Source organism: Chrysemys picta, chromosome 20, assembly GCF_011386835.1.
Source record: "Chrysemys picta bellii isolate R12L10 chromosome 20, ASM1138683v2, whole genome shotgun sequence".
NCBI lineage: Eukaryota > Metazoa > Chordata > Testudines > Emydidae > Chrysemys > Chrysemys picta.
Window position 1 is genome coordinate 1,058,871 of NC_088810.1, and position 19,585 is coordinate 1,078,455.

Below are 19,585 nucleotides of genomic sequence, written 5' to 3' on the forward strand. Positions count from 1 at the left end.
GATGGGATGGGGGTGGAGAGGGGCATGCTGGGAAATGGGGGGCGATGGGAGCAGGGGCTGATGGGATGGGGGCGGAGAGGGGGCATGCTGGGAAATGGGGGCGATGGGAGCAGGGGCTGATGGGACATGGGGGTGGAGAGGGGCATGCTGGGACATGCTCTCAGGGCGGGAGCTGCTGGACTGACCCGACTCTGTTGGTCTCCCGCAGGGGGGGCCCCGAACGGCCCCCGGCTCTCCGGGTTGGGGGTCGCGGCGCCCGGACGGGGAGGGGCCCGGCTCCTCCATTGTGCTGACGCCCCGGCAGTCGAAGGACGTGCGGCTCAGCTGCCAGCACCTGGAGGAGGCTGTTCTCAGGCTGAAGGTACTGAGGGGGGGGGCTGGGGGAAGATGGGGGGCTGGGGGGGGTCAGTGGTGAGGGCTGGGGGTCAGTGGGGGGTTCGAGGGGAGATGGGGGGCTGAGGGGGTCAGTGTCCAGGGTCGGGGGGAGATGGGGGGCTGGAGGGGGGGTTAGTGTCGGAGGGAGGATGGGGGGTTGGGGGGGAGATGGGGGTCTAGGGTGGTCAGTGGTGAGGGCTGGGGGTCAGTGGGGGGGTTCGAGGAGAGATGGGGGGCTGAGGGGGTCAGTGGGGGGTTCGAGGGGAGATGGGGACAGGGGTTCAGTGTCCGGGGTTGGGGGGGGAGATGGGGGGCTAAGGGGGTCAGTGTCAGGGGGAGATGGGGGGCTGGGGGGGAGATGGGGTCTAGGGTGGTCAGTGGTGGAGGGCAGGGGGTCAGTGGTGGGGTTCAAGGGGAGATAGGGGTCTGGGGGTTCAGTGGGGGGTTCGAGGGGAGATGGGGGGCTGAGGGGGTCAGTGGGGGGTTTGAGGGGAGATGGGGACAGGGGGTTCAGTGTCCGGGGTTGGGGGGTGAGATGGGGGGGCTGAGGGGGTCAGTGTCGGTGGGAGATGGGAGTCTGGGGGGAGATGGGGGTCTAGGGGGGGTCAGTGGTGAGGGGCTGGGGGTCAGTGGGGGGGTTTGAGGGGAGATGGGGGGGCTGAGGAGGTCAGTGGGGGGTTCAAGGGGAGATGGGGACAGGGGTTCAGTGTCCGGGGGAGATGGGAGTCTAGGGGGGTCAGTGGTGAGGGCTGGGGGTCAGTGGGGGGGTTTCGAGGAGAGATGGGGGGCTGAGGGGGTCAGTGGGGGGTTTGAGGGGAGATGGGGACAGGGGTTCAGTGTCTGGGGTCGGGGGGAGATGGGGGGCTGAGGGGGTCAGTGTCGGGGGGAAATGGGGGGCTGGGGGGGAGATGGGGGTCTAGGGGGGTCAGTGGTGAGGGCTGGGGGTCAGTGGGGGGGTTCGAGGAGAGATGGGGGCTGAGGGGGTCAGTGGGGGGGTTTGAGGGGAGATGGGGGACAGGGGTTCAGTGTCTGGGGTCAGGGGGGAGATGGGGGGCTGAGGGGGTCAGTGTCGGGGGAAATGGGGGGCTGGGGGGGAGATGGGGGGTCTAGGGGGGTCAGTGGTGAGGGCTGGGGGTCAGTGGGGGGGTTCGAGGAGAGATGGGGGGCTGAGGGGGTGAGTGGGGGGGTTTGAGGAGAGATGGGGGACAGGGGTTCAGTGTCCCGGATCGGGGAGAGGATGGGGGGCCTGGGGGTCAGTGTCGGGGGGAGATGGGGGTTTAGGGGGGTCAGTGGGGGGGTTCAAGGGGAGATGGGGGGCTGAGGGGGTCAGTGGGGGGGAGATTGGGGGTCTAGGGGGGGTCAGTGGTGAGGGCTGGGGGGGTCAGTGTCGGGGGGAGATGGGGGGCTGGGGGGGAGATGGGGGTTTAGGGGGGTCAGTGGGGGGGGTTCGAGGGGAGATGGGGGTTTGGGGGGTCAGTGGGGGGGTTCGAGGGGAGATGGGGGGCTGAGGGGGTCAGTGGGGGGGAGATGGGGGTCTAGGGGGTCAGTGGGGGGGAGGGGCTGGTGTGATGGCTCCACTCTCTTCATTTCACCCATGAGTAATCCCCCCCCGGCCCCCCAGGACATGGAAGACGACTATTCCCAGCTGCAGCAGCTCCTGGCCAAGTACAGCTCCCCCCCCTGCCCCCAGCTTCACATGAGGGGCAGCCCTGCCGCAGGTGAGGCCGGGGGCCCAGTCGGGGGCTCCCCCCCGGCCGTCAGGCCTGGCCACTGGGAGTGTGGGGCAGGGGGCTCGCTGGGAGGCCCGGGGGGGGGGTGGCAGGGAGTCCGGGGGTGGGCAGGGGGCTCGCTGGGGGGTGTGGGGCAGGGGGCTCGCTGGGAGGCCCGTGGGGGGGTGTGGAGCAGGGAGTCCGGGGGGTGGCAGGGGGGCTCGCTGGGGGGTGTGGGGCAGGGGGCTCGCTGGGAGGCCCGTGGGGGGTGTGGGGCAGGGAGTCCGGGGGGTGGCAGGGGGCTCGCTGGGGGGTGTGGGGCAGGGGGCTCGCTGGGAGGCCCGTGGGGGGGTGTGGGGCAGGGAGTCCGGGGGGTGGCAGGGGGCTCGCTGGGGGGTGTGGGGCAGGGGGCTCGCTGGGAAGCCTGTGGGGGGGTGTGGGGCAGGGAGTCCGGGGGGGGACTGGGGGGGTGTGGGGGCAGGGGGGCCCCAGCGTTGAGTTTGGGGTTCTGACCCTGTTTCCCCGTTGGTCTTGTCTCTGCAGCCCCCTCGCCCCGGAGGAAGAGGCCGCGCGGGTCTTTTGCCCTCCCGCCGGGGGTCCTCCTGGGGGGGGGCGCTGCTGGAGCGTGGTGCCGTGTCTAGGAGCCAGGCGCGTGTACACGTAGGGATGGGATGTGGGGGGGGATCTCCCCCAGGCCTGGCCCCGAATTGCCCCGCTCTGAAATCCCCAGCGGGGGCACAGCCCGTGTGGCTCCCCCCGGGATGAGACACCCCTCCCCCGCTAGCCATCCTCGGGGGGGGGGGGACACCCCCAAACTCCCTCCAGCAAACGCACGTCCCCCTCCACCCCCAATCTGTCCCATCCCCCGAGCCAGCCAGTCCCTGCCCTGGGGCCGGACCGGGGGCCAGTGCCCCCTCGAGGGGAACGGCCCCATGTCCCATTCCCCTCCCTTGGCTGAGCCTGGCCAGTGCTGTTTGCGGGATCGGCCAGCAGGGGGCGCTGCAGCTGCAAGGTTTTCCCCACCCCTTGAGATCAGTATTTGGGGGGGGGGGTTTACATTCCACTGCCCCCCATCCCCTGCCATGTGCCTTAGGGGCCGACCCCCGAGAGCCGCTTTTATATAGAGAGAGCTATGTTTTACTTTTGCTGGGATATTTTTATATATATGATTTATAGGGGGGGGACCCCAGAACCTGGAGTGTGGGGGGGGGGGCAGCGGTTGGTTTGTGCCAACATGGCAGCTGGGCTGGCACAGAATCATTGGAACCAAAAAAAGGGGGGGCAGGTGGGATGGGGGATGGGCCCCCCTCATTCCCTTGTACCCTACGGGTGTCCCCCCCAAGATAGGGCTTTTTCCAGGGGCTTCCATTGCTTTTCAAAAGCAGGTAGAAATTCCCTAGAGAATTTCGGGGGGGGGGGTGTCCCCACAGAGACTCCTCCATGCCCCCTCCAGTTCTCTGCCTGCCCCCCCCCCCCCCCCCCCAGCGCTCAGTGAGATTTTTGGCTTTTTAAAAAAAATCTTTTCAAAATTTTTACAATTCAGCTTTTTAGCGCGGTGTTTGTGTGGGGGGGGCGACATGGAGGGGGGAGATCTGGGTTTAAATGTCCCCCCCAAGGAGCCAAAGGCTGACCCCCCCTCCCAAAGGGGAGAGCTGTTTGTAGGTATGATGCATGGTGGATGTCTGAAATCTGGGATGGGAGAAGTGGGGGGCACTGTGCCCCCCCCAGCTGGCTCTTCTGAGTATAACTTCGGGGGGGTGCTAAGGTACGGGGGGGGGTGTCACTGAACCAAAGAAACTGTAAAGATATCGAATAAAAACCGCTCTTGCTTCAGGGCTCCGAGTGTCTGTTTGTCTGTGTGCGTGACCCTGTGTGATCCCAAGGGCCCCCCACTGACCCTGTGTGACCCCATGGGCCCCCCATAGATTCCAAGGGCCCCCCACTGACCCCGTGTGACCCCATGGGCCCCCCATTGATCCCAAGGCCCCCCACTGACCCTGTGTGACCCACTGACCCCAAGGGCACCCCACTGACCCCGTGTCCCACTCCCCTCCCACCTGTGGAGATGTGAGTTAGAACGGGGGAGGGGCTCGGGGCCCGGACTCCTGGGTTCCAGGCCCGGCTCAGGCCTGTGTAGAAATGTTTCCCACCCGCCCGAGCGCCTGGAGTTAATTTCTCTTTGGAGGTGGACAGAAAACAGGAATTTCTCCTCCGGCTTCTCCCCGAACGAAGCGTCCGGGGCCCCACGCGCCACGGGGGGAGTTTATTGCTTGAGAGGCGTCAGCTCACCGCTGGCCCCAGAAATCGGCCGGGTTTGGTTGGTTTTTTTACACTCCATAAATTAATATTTACAAAAAAGGGGGGAATTACTGGTTAAAATCTCGTCTCATTTCACCCACGGAACACAGGGTTGTTGGGCAGAACACAAAGACGCACAAGCAGGGACAAGGGCCGGGACCGGCACAGGCTGGGGGGGCTATTTTACACTGATGGGGGCACAGACAATATTGCACTTTGAGCGTTCGGAGAAGGGCAGGAAACTTTAAAGACTTTGATGCCCTGATCTGTTCCCTTAGAGAACCATAAAGCCTGGGCTATAGCCCCTCCCTCCCCGCAAACTGGGAGCCAGGACTCCTGGGTTCTCCCCCCGTTCTGGGACCGGAGTGGGGGAGGTAGAGCAGGGGGGGCCGGGAGCCAGGACGCCTGGGTTCTCTCCCCAGCTCTGGGAGGGGAGCGGGGGTTGGTGGTTAGAGTAGGGGGGGGGCTGGGAGCCAGGACGCCTGGGTTCTCTCCCCAGCTCTGTGAGGGGAGTGGGGGTCTGGTGGATTAGAGCCGGGGGGGCGGGCTGGGAGCTAGGACTCCTGGGTTCTCTCCCCGGCTCTGGGAGGGGAGTAGAGGCTGGTGGTTAGAGCAAAGGGGCTGGGAGCCAGGACTCCTGGGTTTTCTCCCCGGCTCTGGGAGGAGAGTGGGGGCTGGTGGTTAGAGCAGGGGGCTGGGAGTCAGGACTCCTGGGTTCTCTCCCTGGCTCTGGGAGGGGAGTAGAGGCTGGTGGTTAGAGCGGGGGGGGCTGGGAGCCAGGACGCCTGGGTTCTCTCCCGGCTCTGGGAGGGGAGTGGGGGCTGGTGGTTAGAGCGGGGGGGCTGGGAGTCAGGACTCCTGGGTTCTCTCCCTGGCTCTGGGAGGGGAGTAGAGGCTGGTGGTTAGAGCGGGGGGGCTGGGAGCCAGGACGCCTGGGTTCTCTCCCCGGCTCTGGGAGGGGGAGCGGGGGCTGGTGGTTAGAGCGGGGGGGCTGGGAGACAGGACTCCTGGGTTCTCTCCCCGGCTCTGGCCACAGAGTGCTTGGAACAAAGCTGCGGAAGGGATGTCTGAGCTGAGTTGCCACGTGGCATGTGCAGCAGCCCAGGGCAGATTAGTCCCAGGACTGGGCTAGCAGGGGCTGCGGGTTGGGAGTGAGGGGGCACCGGCAGAGCTGGGGGGGGGGCTGGGCTGGCAGGGGCTGCGGGTCGGGAGTGAGGGGCACCGGCAGAGCTGGGGGGGGGCTGGGCTGGCAGGGGCTGCGGGTCGGGAGTGAGGGGCACCAGCAGAGCTGGGGGGGGCAGGGCTGGGCTGGCAGGGGCTGCGGGTCGGGAGTGGGGGGCACCGGCAGAGCTTGGGGGGCAGGGCTGGGCTGGCAGGGGCTGTGGGTCGGGAGTGGGGGGCACCGGCGGAGCTGGGGGGGCAGGGTTGGGCTGGCAGGGGCTGCGGGTCGGGGAGTGGGGGGCACCGGCGGAGCTGGGGGGGGCAGGGTTGGGCTGGCAGGGGCTGCGGGTCGGGAGTGGGGGGCACCGGCGGAGCTGGGGGGGGCAGGGTTGGGCTGGCAGGGGCTGCGGGTCGGGAGTGGGGGGCTCCGGCGGAGCTGGGGGGGGCAGGGCTGGGCTGGCAGGGCTGCGGGTTGGGAGTGAGGGGCACCGGCAGAGCTGGGTGGGGCAGGACAGGGCTGGCAGGGGCTGCGGGTCGGGAGTGAGGGGCACCGGCAGAGCTGCGGGGCAGGACAGGGCTGGGCTAGCAGGGGCTGCGGGTCGGGAGTGAGGGGCACCGGCAGAGCTGGGGGGCAGGGCTGGGCTGGCAGGGGTTGTGGGTCAGGAGTGAGGGGCACCGGCAGGGCTGGGCTGGCAGAGGGTTGTGGGTCGGGAGTGAGGGGCACCGGCAGAGCTGGGGGGCAGGGCAGGGCTGGGCTAGCAGGGGCTGTGGGGCGGGAGTGAGGGGCACGGGCAGAGCTGGGGGGCAGGGCAGGGCTGGGCTAGCAGGGGCTGTGGGGCGGGAGTGAGGGGCACGGGCAGAGCTGGGGGCAGGGCAGGGCTGGGCTAGCAGGGGCTGTGGGGCGGGAGTGAGGGGCACGGGCAGAGCTGGGGGGGCTGGGCTAGCAGGGGCTGTGGGGCGGGAGTGAGGGGCACGGGCAGAGCTGGGGGGGGGCAGGGCTGGGCTGGCAGGGGCTGTGGGGCGGGAGTGAGGGGCACGGGCAGAGCTGGGGGGCTGGGCTAGCAGGGCTGTGGGGCGGGAGTGAGGGGGCACCGGCAGAGCTGGGAGATGTGGTGCCACCCCCTGGTGCCACGCCCCAGTACCCACCATGGATTGGGGGAGGGGGGTGCGCTGGGGGGTGTCCAGGACTCCGGGGGGGTTCTGGGTTGGGCGGATCAGGGGCTCGGTTTGGGTCAGATCCGGCAGATTCTATGAATAAAACTTTCCTATAAAAATAGAGGCAGGGCGGAGCCGGGACTCGCTGGTTGACCCCGGGGGCTCTGGCTGCAGCTGCCCTGTGCTGGGGGGGTCCGGGGCTCAGGTCCCCGCCGGGCTCTTCCCCTCCTTGGCTGGGCCCCCGGCGGCCCCCCGGCGCCCCCAGTTTGAGCTCCGGGCTCTCCGGGCTGGATTCGTTCTCCGAGCTGCATTCGCTCAGATCCGTGATCTCCAGCTCCGAGTCGGAGCCTGGATCCTCCTTGGGGCCCCCTGGGGGGCTCGACCCCCGGTCCCCCAGCGCCTCCCTCTCCCGCCCCCCCGGCCCATGGCCCTCCGCCCTCAGGGGCAGGGCGGCACCGTGGGGGGGCAGGCACAGGCGTGGCATGGCCGCTGGGCCCAGCGCCCCCCCTCTCGGCCCCCTCCCCCGCCAGCAGGGAGACGGGGGCCGGGAGCTGGGCCAGAGGGGTTGGGGTAGAAATGGGGGGAGTAGAGGGAGGCGGGGAGCTTGGAGCTGCTGAGGGGGAAGGCGCCGGAGAGGTAGGGGTTAAAATTCCAGGGGTACTCGGGGAAGGGGGGCGTCCTGCCGTAGGGGGCCAGCAAGGGGGGGCTTCGAATAGCCGGAGACACCTGGGGGGGAGAGAAGGGGAGACATGAGTGACCAGCCCCACCTCGGACGGGAGGAGGAGAAATCAGCCTAGAGTAGGGTCCCATCACCCCCCTCCCCCCCAACCGGCTCACCCCACCCCCGCCAACCCCTTCCCCACCTCAGCTTCCCCTCCCCCTCTCTGCCCCAGCGGGAGACAGGACTCCTGGGGGGTTCTCTCCCTGGCTGTGGGATTGCGAGGGGAGTGGGGTGCAGGAGTTGCAGGGGGGCTGGGAGCCAGGACTCCTGGGTTCTCTCCCTAGCTCTAGGAGGGGAGTGGGGGCTGGTGGGTTAGAGCAGGGGGGGGGCTGGGAGCCAGGACTCCTGGGTTCTCTCCCTGGCTGGTGGGATTGTGAGGGGAGTGGGGTGCAGGGGTTGCGGGGGGGGGGGGGGCTGGGAGCCAGGACTCCTGGGTTCTGTCCTCAGCTATGGCTGAATCAGGCTTTTAACTGTGTGACACTCCCCCCCCCCCACACACACGTGCAGGGGTAGCAGCCAGCCCTCCCCCCGTCTTCCCCATGAACCCCAAGGGGAGGGGGGGGCTCAGTCACTCGTGGCCCCCCCAGCCCGTGGCCTGCCTGCTGGAGCTGCTGTGAGGGGGGGAAGGGCTGGGGGAATTGGGGCCCTTGAGCTGAGACCCGACAAACTCATGTCCCTGAGTCTGAACAGCAGCAGCGGGGGAGGGGGCTGGGGGCTCTGTACCCCCCATTTCCTGTCCCCCAGCTGAGGGGCCCCCTCCCCATCGGGGCTCCCCCCCCCGCCCCGGGACCCCAGCTCTCACCTGAGCCCAGGAAGGGGATGGCCGAGTCCAGCCGCAGCTTGTCGCCCTCGGCCTGGCGCTCGAAGAGGGGGCTGCGTCCGGGGGGGTCCCCCAGGCGGGGGCTGGAGAAGAGGGACTGAAGGGTCTGGGGTGGGGGCAGAAAGAGGGAGTGAGTCCTGGGGGGAGGCCAGACACCTCCCTGCCCCCCCCCCGTCTGCATTACCCGCCACCCCCCATCGCGCTGCCCCCCCAGCAGTACCTCGGGGGTGAGGGGCGGGCAGTCCGGGCCGTGCGCCCCCCCGGGGCAGGGGGCCAGCAGGAAGGGGGCGCTGCCCAGCTCCAGCAGCGGGTAGTTCACCAGCACCACCTTGCTGAAGTTGAACTTGTAGGTGAAGCGTTTCCCCTTCGTCTTGTGCAGGATCCGCTTGTTGTAGTAGTACCTGGGGGGGGGGAGGGGGTGTCAGTGGTTCCCGCGTGCCCCGGGGCCAGTGCGGAGTGCCGGGGAGCGCCCCCTACTGACCCCCGCTCCCTGCAGCACAGCGCCCCCTAGCGCCCCTTGGGGGCAGCACGGACTGCCGGGGAGCGCCCCCTACTGACCCCCCGCTCCCTGCAGCACAGCGCCCCCTAGCGCCCCTTGGGGGCAGCGCGGACTGCCGGGGAGCGCCCCCTACTGACCCCCCGCTCCCTGCAACACAGCGCCCCCTAGCGCCCCTTGGGGGCAGCGCGGACTGCCGGGGAGCGCCCCCTACTGACCCCCCGCTCCCTGCAACACAGCGCCCCCTAGCGCCCCTTGGGGGCAGCACAGACAGAGAGAGGGGAGCGCCCCCTGCTGACCCCCCCCCCGCAGCACAGCGCCCCCTAGCGCCCCTTGGGGGCAGCACGGACTGCCGGGGAGCGCCCCCTACTGACCCCCGCTCCCTGCAGCACAGCGCCCCCTAGCGCCCCTTGGGGGCAGCACGGACTGCCGGGGAGCGCCCCCTACTGACCCCCGCTCCCTGCAGCACAGCGCCCCCTAGCGCCCCTTGGGGGCAGCGCGGACTGCCGGGGAGCGCCCCCTACTGACCCCCCGCTCCCTGCAGCACAGCGCCCCCTAGCGCCCCTTGGGGGCAGCACTGACAGTGAGAGGGGAGCGCCCCCTGCTGACCCCCCCTCCGCAGCACAGCGCCCCCTAGCGCCCCTTGGGGGCAATACAGACAGAGAGAGGGGAGCGCCCCCTGCTGATCTCCTTCTTTGAGAAGGTAACAGATTTTTTAGAGGAAGGAAACGCAGTGGATCTAATTTACCTGGATTTCAGTAAGGCGTTTGATACAGTTCCACATGGGGAATGATTAGCTACATTGGAAAAGATGGGGATCAATATGAACATTGAAAGGTGGATAAGGAACTGGTTAAAGGGGGGGAACTGTCAGGCTGGAGGGAGGTTACTAGTGGAGTTCCTCAGGGATCGGTTTTGGGACCAATCTTATTTCATCTTTTTATTACTGACCTTGGCACAAAAAGTGGGAATGTGCTAATAAAATTTGCGGATGACACGAAGCTGGGGGGCCCATACAGAGAAGGACCGGGATATCCTACAGGAAGATCTGGATGACCTCGTAAACTGGAGTCACAGTAATAGGATGAAATGTAATAGTGAAAAGTGAAAAGTTAATAACAAGAATTTTGGTTATAAATTGGGGACACATCAGTTGGAAGTAACAGAGGAGGAGAAGGACCTCGGAGTATTGGTTGATCACAGGATGACTATGAGCCCCCAATGTGATCTGGCCGTTAAAAAAGCGAATGCGGTCTTGGGATGCATCAGGCGAGGTATTTCCAGTGGAGATCAGGAGGTGTTAGTACCGTTATACAAGGCACTGGTGAGACCTCATCTGGAATACTGGGTGCAGTTCTGGTCTCCATGTTTAAGAAGGATGAATTCAGACTGGAACAGGTTCAGAGAAGGGCTACTAGGACGATCCGAGGAATGGAAAACCTGTCTTATGAAAGGAGACTCAAAGAGCTTGGCTTGTTTAACTTAACCAAAAGAAGGCTGAGGAGAGATATGATTGCTCTTTATAAATACACCTCTACCTCGATATAACACTGTCCTCGGGAGCCAAAAAATCTTACCGCGTTATAGTGAAACCGCGTTATATCAAACTTGCTTTGATCCACTGGAGTGCGCAGCCCCCCCGGAGCGCTGCTTTACCGCGTTATATCAGAATTCGTGTTATAGCGGGTCGCGTTATATCGGGGTAGAGGTGTATATCGGGGGGATAAATACCAGGGAGGGAGAGGAATTATTTTAGCTCAGTACCAATGTGGACACAAGAACAAATGGATATAAACTGGCCATCAGGAAGTTTAGACTTGAAATGAGACGAAGGTTTCTAACCATCAGAGGAGTGAAGTTCTGGAACAGTCTTCCAAGGGGAGCAGTGGGGGCAAAAGACATATCTGGCTCCAAGACTAAGCTTGATAAGTTTATGGAGGGGATGGGATGATGGGATAGCCTCATTTTGGCAATTAATTGGTCTTTGACTATTAGCGGTAAATCTGTCCAATGGTCTGTGATGGGATGTTAGATGCGGTGGGATCTGAGTTACTACAGAGAATTCTTTCCTGGGTGTCTGGCTGGTGAGTCTCGCCCACATGCTCAGGGTTTAGCTGATCGCCATATTTGGGGTCGGGAAGGAATTTTCCTCCAGGGCAGATTGGCAGGGGCCCTGGGGGTTTTCCGCCTTCCTCTGCAGTGTGGGGCACGGGTCATTTGCTGGAAGATTCTCTGCACCTTGAAGTCCTTAAACCAGGATTTGAGGACTTCAGTAACTCAGACATAGGTCAGGGGTTTGATACAGGAGTGGGTGAGTGAGATTCTGTGGCCTGCGTTGTGCAGGAGGTCAGACTAGATGATCATAATCGTCCCTTCTGACCTTAAAGTCTATGAGTCTATGACCCCTGGCTCCCTGCAGCACAGCGCCCCCTAGCGCCCCTTGGGGGCAGCATGGACAGTGAGAGGGGAGCGCCCCCTGCTGACCCCCACCCCGCTCCCTGCAGCACAGCGCCCCCTAGCGCCCCTTGGGGGCAGCATGGACAGTGAGAGGGGAGCGCCCCCCTGCTGACCCCCCACCCCACTCCCTGCAGCACAGCGCCCCCTAGCGCCCCTTGGGGGCAGCACGGACAGTGAGAGGGGAGCGCCCCCTGCTGACCCCCCACCCCACTCCCTGCAGCACAGCGCCCCCTAGCGCCCCTTGGGGGCAGCACGGACAGTGAGAGGGGAGCGCCCCCTGCTGACCCCCACCCCGCTCCCTGCAGCACAGCGCCCCCTAGCGCCCCTTGGGGGCAGCATGGACAGTGAGAGGGGAGCGCCCCTGCTGACCCCCCACCCCACTCCCTGCAGCACAGCGCCCCCTAGCGCCCCTTGGGGGCAGCACGGACAGTGAGAGGGGAGCGCCCCCTGCTGACCCCCACCCCTCTCCCTGCAGCACAGCGCCCCCTAGCGCCCCTTGGGGGCAGCACGGACAGTGAGAGGGGAGCGCCCCCTGCTGACCCCCACCCCGCTCCCTGCACTGATTTCCCAGCGGGGGGGGGGGGGGCGAGGCCCTCAATAGCATTTAGCGGCTCATGAATATTAATACGGGAGGCGGAGTCTCAGGGAGCCCGGCCGGCCGAAGTGACTCAATGCGCCATCACGTCTCTCAATGGGGAGGGGGGGCAGCCAGGAGCTGGGGGGGGGGCAGGGCTGGACTCATCGCTACAGACGTTACAAACACTGCTACCACCCCCCCACCGTCCTGCTGAGTCCACCCCCCAATCATGGGGGGCTTCAAATAACCCCTCCCCCGCTTATTTTATGTGTGGGGAAACGGAGGCAGGGTCCAGACAAAGGCCTCAGCCTGGTATCCCGTGGCTGAGAAAAGAACCCAGGAGTCCCGGCTCTGGAGCCGTTAACTACCGTCCCACCAGCCCCCCCCCCCTTCGCTAGCTGGGACCTGGGCGCTCCGGGGGCTGGGGTGGGGTCTCAGGCGGTTGTTGTGCGTCTCGCTTTGGGGGGCTCCCCCCGGGCTCCCTCCCAGCCCCTCACCTCAGCGCCCGGCTCAGCTTGTCGTAGTTCATGTGGGGTTTGCACTTGCGGATGCCCCACAGCCGCGCCACCTCGTCGGGGTCCTTGATGACGAACTCGCCGTAGTCGCCCTGCCAGGCGATCACGCCCTGGTATTCCTCCTTCTGCAGCAGCTCCAGGATGAAGTGCCACAGCTGGATCTGCCGCGAGCCGGGGCTCGACTCGGGCTTGTAGGCCCAGTCGGGGAAGGCGAACCCTGTGGGGGAAGCGGACCCGTCAGCGCCCGGAGCGCGCCCTTGGGTAGCCTTGCTGTGGAGACGCGGCGCAGGGCGCACGGGGCAGAGGAGACTGGTCCCTTCCAGCTGGGCTGTGTGTGTGTGGGGGGGGTGTCCCGGGCTGTGTGTGTGGGGGAATCCCGGGCTGTGTGTGTGTGGGGGGGGGGTCCCGGGCTGTGTGTGGGGGGGAATCCCGGGCTGTGTGTGTGTGGGGGGGGTCCCGGGCTGTGTGTGTGTGTGGGGGGGGGTCCCGGTCTGTGTGTGGGGGGGAATCCCGGGCTGTGTGTGTGTGGGGGGGGTCCCGGGCTGTGTGTGTGTGGGGGGGATCCTGGGATGGGGGGCGGGTCCGAGGTCCCGGGGTTAGCGCAAAAAGAGCCGAGAAGGGGTGACCTCGCGGCGAACCCCTCCCCTACGGACCCCATGGGTTGCCCGGAGGCAGCCGGGTAAAGCGCCCGCGGGCTCCGGACTCCGGCCCGGGCAGGGCGGGCAGGCGAGTGACCTCCGGCCCCGTAGCGGAGTTCGGGGTGGGGGGTCCCCGCTGCCCCCGCGGGTGTGAGACCAGCCAAGGCTCCGTCCAGCCCCGTACCCTGGTTGCGGCCGGCGGCCAGTGCCGGGCCCGGAGGGACTGGAGGGAGACGGGGGGCAGTGACCAGCCCCAGCGCCCGGCAGGCCCCGGCTTGTCAAGGTAGAGACAGCGGTGTGTGTGTGTGTGTGTGTGTGTGTGTGTGTGTGGTAATGTAGAGCTGTAGCGTGTGTGTGTTCGTGTGTGAGTCCATGCGAGTGTGTGTGTCCATGCGGGTGTGTGTCCGTGTGTGTCCATGCGGGTGCGTGTGACCGTGTGTGTGTGTGTCCCTGTGTGTGTGTGTCCATGCGGCGATGTGTGTCCCAGTGCGTGTGTGTCCCTGTGTGTGTGTGTACGTGTGTGTGTCCATGCGGGTGGGTGTGTCCGTGTGTGTCCCTTCGGGTGTGTGTGTCCATGCGGGTGCGCGTGTCCGTGTGTGTCCATGCGGGTGCGCGTGTCTGTGTCTGTGTGTGTGTGTGTGTCCATAGGGGTGCGTGTGTCCGTGTGTGTGTGTGTGTCCATGAGGGGTGCGTGTGTCCATGTGTGTGTGTTTGTGTCCATGCGGGTGCGCGTGTCCGTGCGCGCGCGTGCACTGACGGGGGGTTTCCTGTCCCGTGGGAATTTTCGAGATGCTTTGAAAGTTTTTCCTCCTCCAAACTGAGACAAAATCAAAAATCTTTTCATGACCCAACAAACTGAACCAAAGTCCGTTTGGGGCCATTGGCCTTCGGTGGGTCTCAGTGCACATGTGCTGCCTTGATTTCCCGCTGCCTGTCTCTGCTCCCCTGTTCGCTGTCCAGGGACCGACATTGCAACGCGCCGGGTCCGGTCAACTCAACCGACCGGCAGCCCCGTTCCTGTTGCAAACGCCAGCACGGGACAGTCCGACCATTTCGCACCGTCCAGTCCCCAGAACGGATCCAGCTGGGAGAGTTCGAGTCCCAACCCTGCCCGGCCTGGCCACCGACAGACACACAATCTTCACACTGCCTCATATAGCTCTGAGCAATTCTTGGCCTGCGTGTGTGTGTCGGTGTGTGTGTGTGAGAGAGAGAGACTGTGTGTGTGTGTGTGTGTGTGTGTGTGTGTGTGTGTGAGAGAGAGAGAGAGAGAGACGGTGTGTGTCGGGGTGTGTGTGAGAGAGAGAGAGACGGTGTGTGTCGGTGTGTGTGTGTGTGTGAGAGAGAGAGACTGTGTGTGTGTGTGTGAGAGAGAGAGAGAGAGAGAGACGGTGTGTGTCGGTGTGTGTGTGTGAGAGAGAGACTGTGTGTGTGTGAGAGAGAGAGAGAGAGAGACGGTGTGTGTCGGTGTGTGTGTGAGAGAGAGAGACTGTGTGTGTGTGTGTGAGAGAGAGAGAGAGAGAGAGAGACGGTGTGTGTCGGGGTGTGTGTGTGTGAGAGAGAGACTGTGTGTGTGTGTGTGTGTGTGTGTGTGTGTGTGTGTGTGTGTGTGTGTGTGAGAGAGAGAGAGAGAGAGAGAGACGGTGTGTGTGTGTGTGGGGGGGGATTTAATCACACTCGCCTCTCCCCACACACTCGCTGATTGTCTCTGGCGGCTCGGTGAGCTCCAGGCCGGCGGCTCGCAGACTGCAGACCCCGGTCCCTTGGCGGGAGGCGGATTTCTCGTGTCCCCCCCCGGTGCCCCCTCCCTGAAGAGCTGCTCGCTAACAGCCTCCGCCAGACCCCCCCGCGTCACCGCAACGGGCACCGACAATCGCGACTTGTTACGCCGGATTCCCGAGCGCCCGGAGCCGGGTGGACACGGCCCTAGCGGGTGACACCGGAGCCGGGGCTGCCTTGGCCGGCGCTTGGCTCGTAGCCTGGTGTCAAATCTCCCGCTGAGTTGCGGGGCCCCCCGGGAAGAGCCCTGCGTACCCGGGTCCCTGCACCCCCGGCTGAGCCCCGCGGGGTTATTACACCGGCTCTGGCCCCCTCTCAGTGCCCCCCGCGGCCCCCCGGGCTCTGAGTGACTCCAGGGGGCCGAGCCAGGCACTTGTGGGGGCACCGCTCGGCACTCGAGGCAGGAAGGAGGCCCCTGGCCCGGAGCGCGGCTCTGGGAGCCCGGACTCCTGGGTTCTCTTCCCGGCTGCTGAGTGAACTTGGGCAAATCACGCCATGGCCTTGCGCCTCGGCTTGCCCAGCTGTGAACCAGGCCGATGCTGAGCGGTGCTGGGAGGCTCTGGGACAAAGGGCCTGGGGCGGCTCCCGGGTGGCCGCTTCCAGGGTATCGAACCAGGGAGCTGGAGGGGCCTTGGGGAGCCCCCGGCCCTGCCCTGAGGCCAGGCCAAGGGCCCCAGCTGCGGGCTGCGCCCAGCTCCCGTCACTCCCCCCCGCAGGACGAGCCAGGCCAGGGGGTTAACCCCCGCCTGGCTCGGGGGCTCGGATCCGCCCCTCCGGTTTGTCGCTCTCCTCTGCCCAGCTCTTCCCGAGACCGGGGCCGAGCCGCGCAGGGCAGGACGTGCCGAGTCCGACACGGTCTTTGTCTCAAGGGCCCCATAGCCCGGGTGTGACCCGCTCCGGCCCGGCCCGGGTCCGCCTGTCCCCGCCGCTCACAGCGGAACCTCCCCCGGGGTCCAGCCGGGGTTATCCGGGGTAAGGCAGCGGGAGCGACACACCGCGGCGCTGCTCCCGGCACTGGCCCGGCAGAATCCCCTGGTCCCGCGGGCTCCCGCAGGGCGGCGGGGGCGTGTGGGTCCGGGCGTTGGGGGCAGATCTCACCTCCCGCCTCGCCTCTCTAGCCCGGCCCTGGCACTACCGGGACGTGTTAACCGCTCACGGGGCCGCCGAGGCGTCGCTGTGGCCCGGGGCATTTCGCCCAAGCCAAGGCCGGGCACAGCGGGGTCTCCAGCAGCGCTCAGGGGGTCAATCGCTCCCGGGCCTGGGTGCCGGAGCTCGGGCGAGCTGCGAGCTCCTAGGCCGGGATCTCTCGGGCCGAGCTGTCCGCGGGGCCGGAGAGAAAAGCGGACTCTGGCAGCCCAGCAATGAACCAGCCGGGGGGCGCCAGGGGCCGCGGTCCGGAAGCGGCGCCCGGCGGGGGGAGGCCGCTGCGGCTTTGATGGTCTGGGCTGCCCCAGAGACCCGCTCACCGCTGCCTCGTGCGTGAGAGAGGCCCTGCGTGTGTGTGTGTAACATGTACACACCCGGAGACAGATGTACAGCGGGTGTGTAAATCACAAACCCACAGATACACATGCAGATACCACACACATATATCCGTGTATGCTGTGCGTATGTCTACACACAGACACACACTCACACAGACACACACACAGAGCGTCTGTCTCTCACACAGACACACACTCACACAGACACACACTCACACAGACACACACATGCACACGCCCAACACACACGCACACAGACGCGCACACACACGGGCACACACATACACGGGCACACACGCGCGCGCCCACACGGGCACACAGACGCGCACACACACACATACACTGGCACACGCGCGCGCACACACACATGCACACACGCACACACACACGGGCACGGGCACACACATACGGGCACACACGGGCACGGGCACACACATACGGGCACAGACGCGCGCGCGCGCACATACACACACATGCACACGCCCAACGCACGGGCACACACACGCGCGCACACACAGACGCGCGCACACACACACACACACACACAGCATTATAGGAATGCCAGGCTGGTCGGGCCCTTGCGAGCTCACTCCGCCAAGGCCCAGTACCCCCAGCTCGTGGTTCTCAGCCGGGGGGGGGGACACACCTCCTCTGGAGATTTGCCCCGTTTTACATCAGGCTGCAGGACAAGCCCCAGCCAAGACAGCTCCAAGTACAACTTCCTACAGCCGCCCAGGGGGCTCGGCCGCTGTGTGGCTGAACTGACACGTGTCCGGCGCTGAGCGGCCAGAAAGCGATGGGACGCGGCCGGTCCCATTGGTCAGGCCCCGGGTCCTGGCTTTGGTAGCTTGTGGCAGCGACTTGTGAGGTGAAACTTGGAGGCGCACGAGACACCTCAGCCTCCCGAAAGGGGGCCCGCCCCCCCCCCCCCTTAGCCGTGTGCCACCTGCTCTCAAACCTCCAGCGACGGCCCGGAGCGGGGCCGGGTTCGTGGGTGTCACGGCGGGTATGAACCAGCCCTGCGGTCCTTGCCGTGGCGTGGGGCTCGGCCGCCTTAGGGTGTCGCTGCTCCCCTGGGAGACGTCACCACGGGACGGGGGGACCCTCGGGAGCCAGGGCCCAGGTTTCAGCCCCTTTCCGGCCCGGCCGGCGCAGCCCGAATGTGACTCGCCTTCCCAATAACCCGCTGAGATCTCCCAGGGGACTCACAGCCCGACAGCCAGTTAGACGTGGCCAAGCAGGTGAGTGTGTGATCTCAAGTGTGTGTGTGTGTGTGTGTAAACATACAAACACACCTGCGTGACAGCTCCGTGTCCATGTCAATTCACATGCCATGACACACACACACACACACACACACACACACACACACACACACACACGGCAGGATGGCGAGAGGTGTGTACGCGGCTGGATGGCGGAGCTGGAGCCATGGGCAGAGAGAGGCTGTAAGGGGACAGGCAGGGGGTGTCTGTGTGAAGAGAGAGATGGGGGTCTGGGGTGGATGGAGGGATAAAGGGGGTGGATGGGGTGGATGGAAGGATAAAGGGGGGTCTGGGGGTGGATGGAGGGATAGAGACGTGTCTGGGGAGGGATGGAAGGATAAAGGGGGGGTCTGGGGAGGGATGGAGGGATAGAGAGGTGTCTGGGGGTGGATGGAGGGATAAAGGGGGGGTCTGGGGGTGGATGGAGGGATAAAGGGGTGTCTGGGGGTGGATGGAGGGATAAAGGGGTGTCTGGGGAGGGATGGAAGGATAAAGGGGGGGTCTGGGGCTGGATGGAGGGATAAAGGGGGTGGATGGGGTGGATGGAAGGATAAAGTGGGGGTCTGGGGAGGGATGGAGGGATAAAGGGGTGTCTGGGGATGGGTGGATGGATAAAGGGGGTGGATGGGGTGGATGGAAGGATAAAGTGGGGGTCTGGGGAGGGATGGAGGGATAAAGGGGTGTCTGGGGGTGGATGGAGGGATAAAGGGGGTGGATGGGGTGGATGGAAGGATAAAGGGGTGTCTGGGGGTGGATGGAGGGATAAAGGGGTATCTGGGGATGGGTGGATGGATAAAGGGGGGGTCTGGGGATGGGTGGATGGATAAAGGGGGTGTATGGGGTAGATGGAAGGATAAAGGGGGGTCTGGGGGTGGATGGAGGGATAGAGAGGTGTCTGGGGGTGGATGGAGGGATAAAGGGGGGTCTGGGGAGGGATGGAAGGATAAAGGGGGGGTCTGGGGAGGGATGGAGGGATAGAGAGGTGTCTGGGGGTGGATGGAGGGATAAAGGGGGGGTCTGGGGAGGGATGGAGGGATAGAGAGGTGTCTGGGGGTGGATGGAGGGATAAAGGGGGGGTCTGGGGAGGGATGGAGGGATAGAGAGGTGTCTGGGGGTGGATGGAGGGATAAAGGGGGGTCTGGGGAGGGATGGAAGGATAAAGGGGGGGTCTGGGGAGGGATGGAGGGATAGAGAGGTGTCTGGGGGTGGATGGAGGGATAAAGGGGGTCTGGGGGTGGATGGAGGGATAGAGAGGTGTCTGGGGTGGATGGAGGGATAAAGGGGGTGTCTGGGGAGGGATGGAGGGATAGAGAGGTGTCTGGGGGTGGATGGAGGGATAAAGGGGTATCTGGGGATGGGTGGAGGGATAAAGGGGGGTCTGGGGGTGGATGGAGGGATAAAGGGGGGGTCTGGGGAGGGATGGAGGGATAGAGAGGTGTCTGGGGGTGGATGGAGGGATAAAGGGGGGGTCTGGGGAGGGATGGAGGGATAGAGAGGTGTCTGGGGGTGGATGGAGGGATAAAGGGGGGGTCTGGGGAGGGATGGAGGGATAGAGAGGTGTCTGGGGGTGGATGGAGGGATAAAGGGGGTGGATGGGGTGGATGGAAGGATAAAGGGGGGTCTGGGGATGGGTGGATGGATAAAGGGGGTGTATGGGGTAGATGGAAGGATAAAGGGGGGGTCTGGGGAGGGATGGAGGGATAGAGAGGTGTCTGGGGAGGGATGGAAGGATAAAGGGGGGGTCTGGGGAGGGATGGAGGGATAGAGAGGTGTCTGGGGTGGATGGAGGGATAAAGGGGGTCTGGGGGTGGATGGAGGGATAGAGAGGTGTCTGGGGTGGATGGAGGGATAAAGGGGGTGTCTGGGGAGGGATGGAGGGATAGAGAGGTGTCTGGGGGTGGATGGAGGGATAAAGGGGTATCTGGGGATGGGTGGAGGGATAAAGGGGGGTCTGGGGGTGGATGGAGGGATAAAGGGGGGGTCTGGGGAGGGATGGAGGGATAGAGAGGTGTCTGGGGGTGGATGGAGGGATAAAGGGGGTGGATGGGGTGGATGGAAGGATAAAGGGGGGGTCTGGGGAGGGATGGAGGGATAGAGAGGTGTCTGGGGGTGGATGGAGGGATAAAGGGGGGGTC

At 65.3% G+C, this 19,585-nt stretch overlaps 2 protein-coding genes across 6 annotated transcripts in view; one reads left to right on the plus strand and one right to left on the minus strand.

The window, feature by feature from the left end:
- ARHGEF1 (Rho guanine nucleotide exchange factor 1) overlaps positions 1 to 3,919 on the plus strand; it is a 32,213-nt gene extending 28,294 nt beyond the window's left edge. For all 5 annotated transcript variants that reach the window (XM_065573917.1, XM_065573916.1, XM_065573918.1 and 2 more), the window contains 3 exons: positions 209 to 361; positions 1,997 to 2,093; positions 2,628 to 3,919. In XM_065573917.1, coding sequence (XP_065429989.1) covers positions 209 to 361; positions 1,997 to 2,093; positions 2,628 to 2,748 — 371 coding nt within the window. In that variant the 3' untranslated portion in view covers positions 2,749 to 3,919. The remainder of the gene's footprint in view (positions 1 to 208; positions 362 to 1,996; positions 2,094 to 2,627) is intronic.
- A 3,115-nt stretch (positions 3,920 to 7,034) lies between these two features.
- Positions 7,035 to 17,503, minus strand: ERFL (ETS repressor factor like). Its single transcript, XM_065574633.1, is given in 6 exon segments — positions 7,035 to 7,398; positions 7,400 to 7,424; positions 8,222 to 8,345; positions 8,460 to 8,640; positions 12,267 to 12,554; positions 17,481 to 17,503. Coding segments are annotated over 6 exon segments (903 nt in total). The 3' UTR covers positions 7,035 to 7,136.
- Positions 17,504 to 19,585: the final 2,082 nt, after the last annotated feature.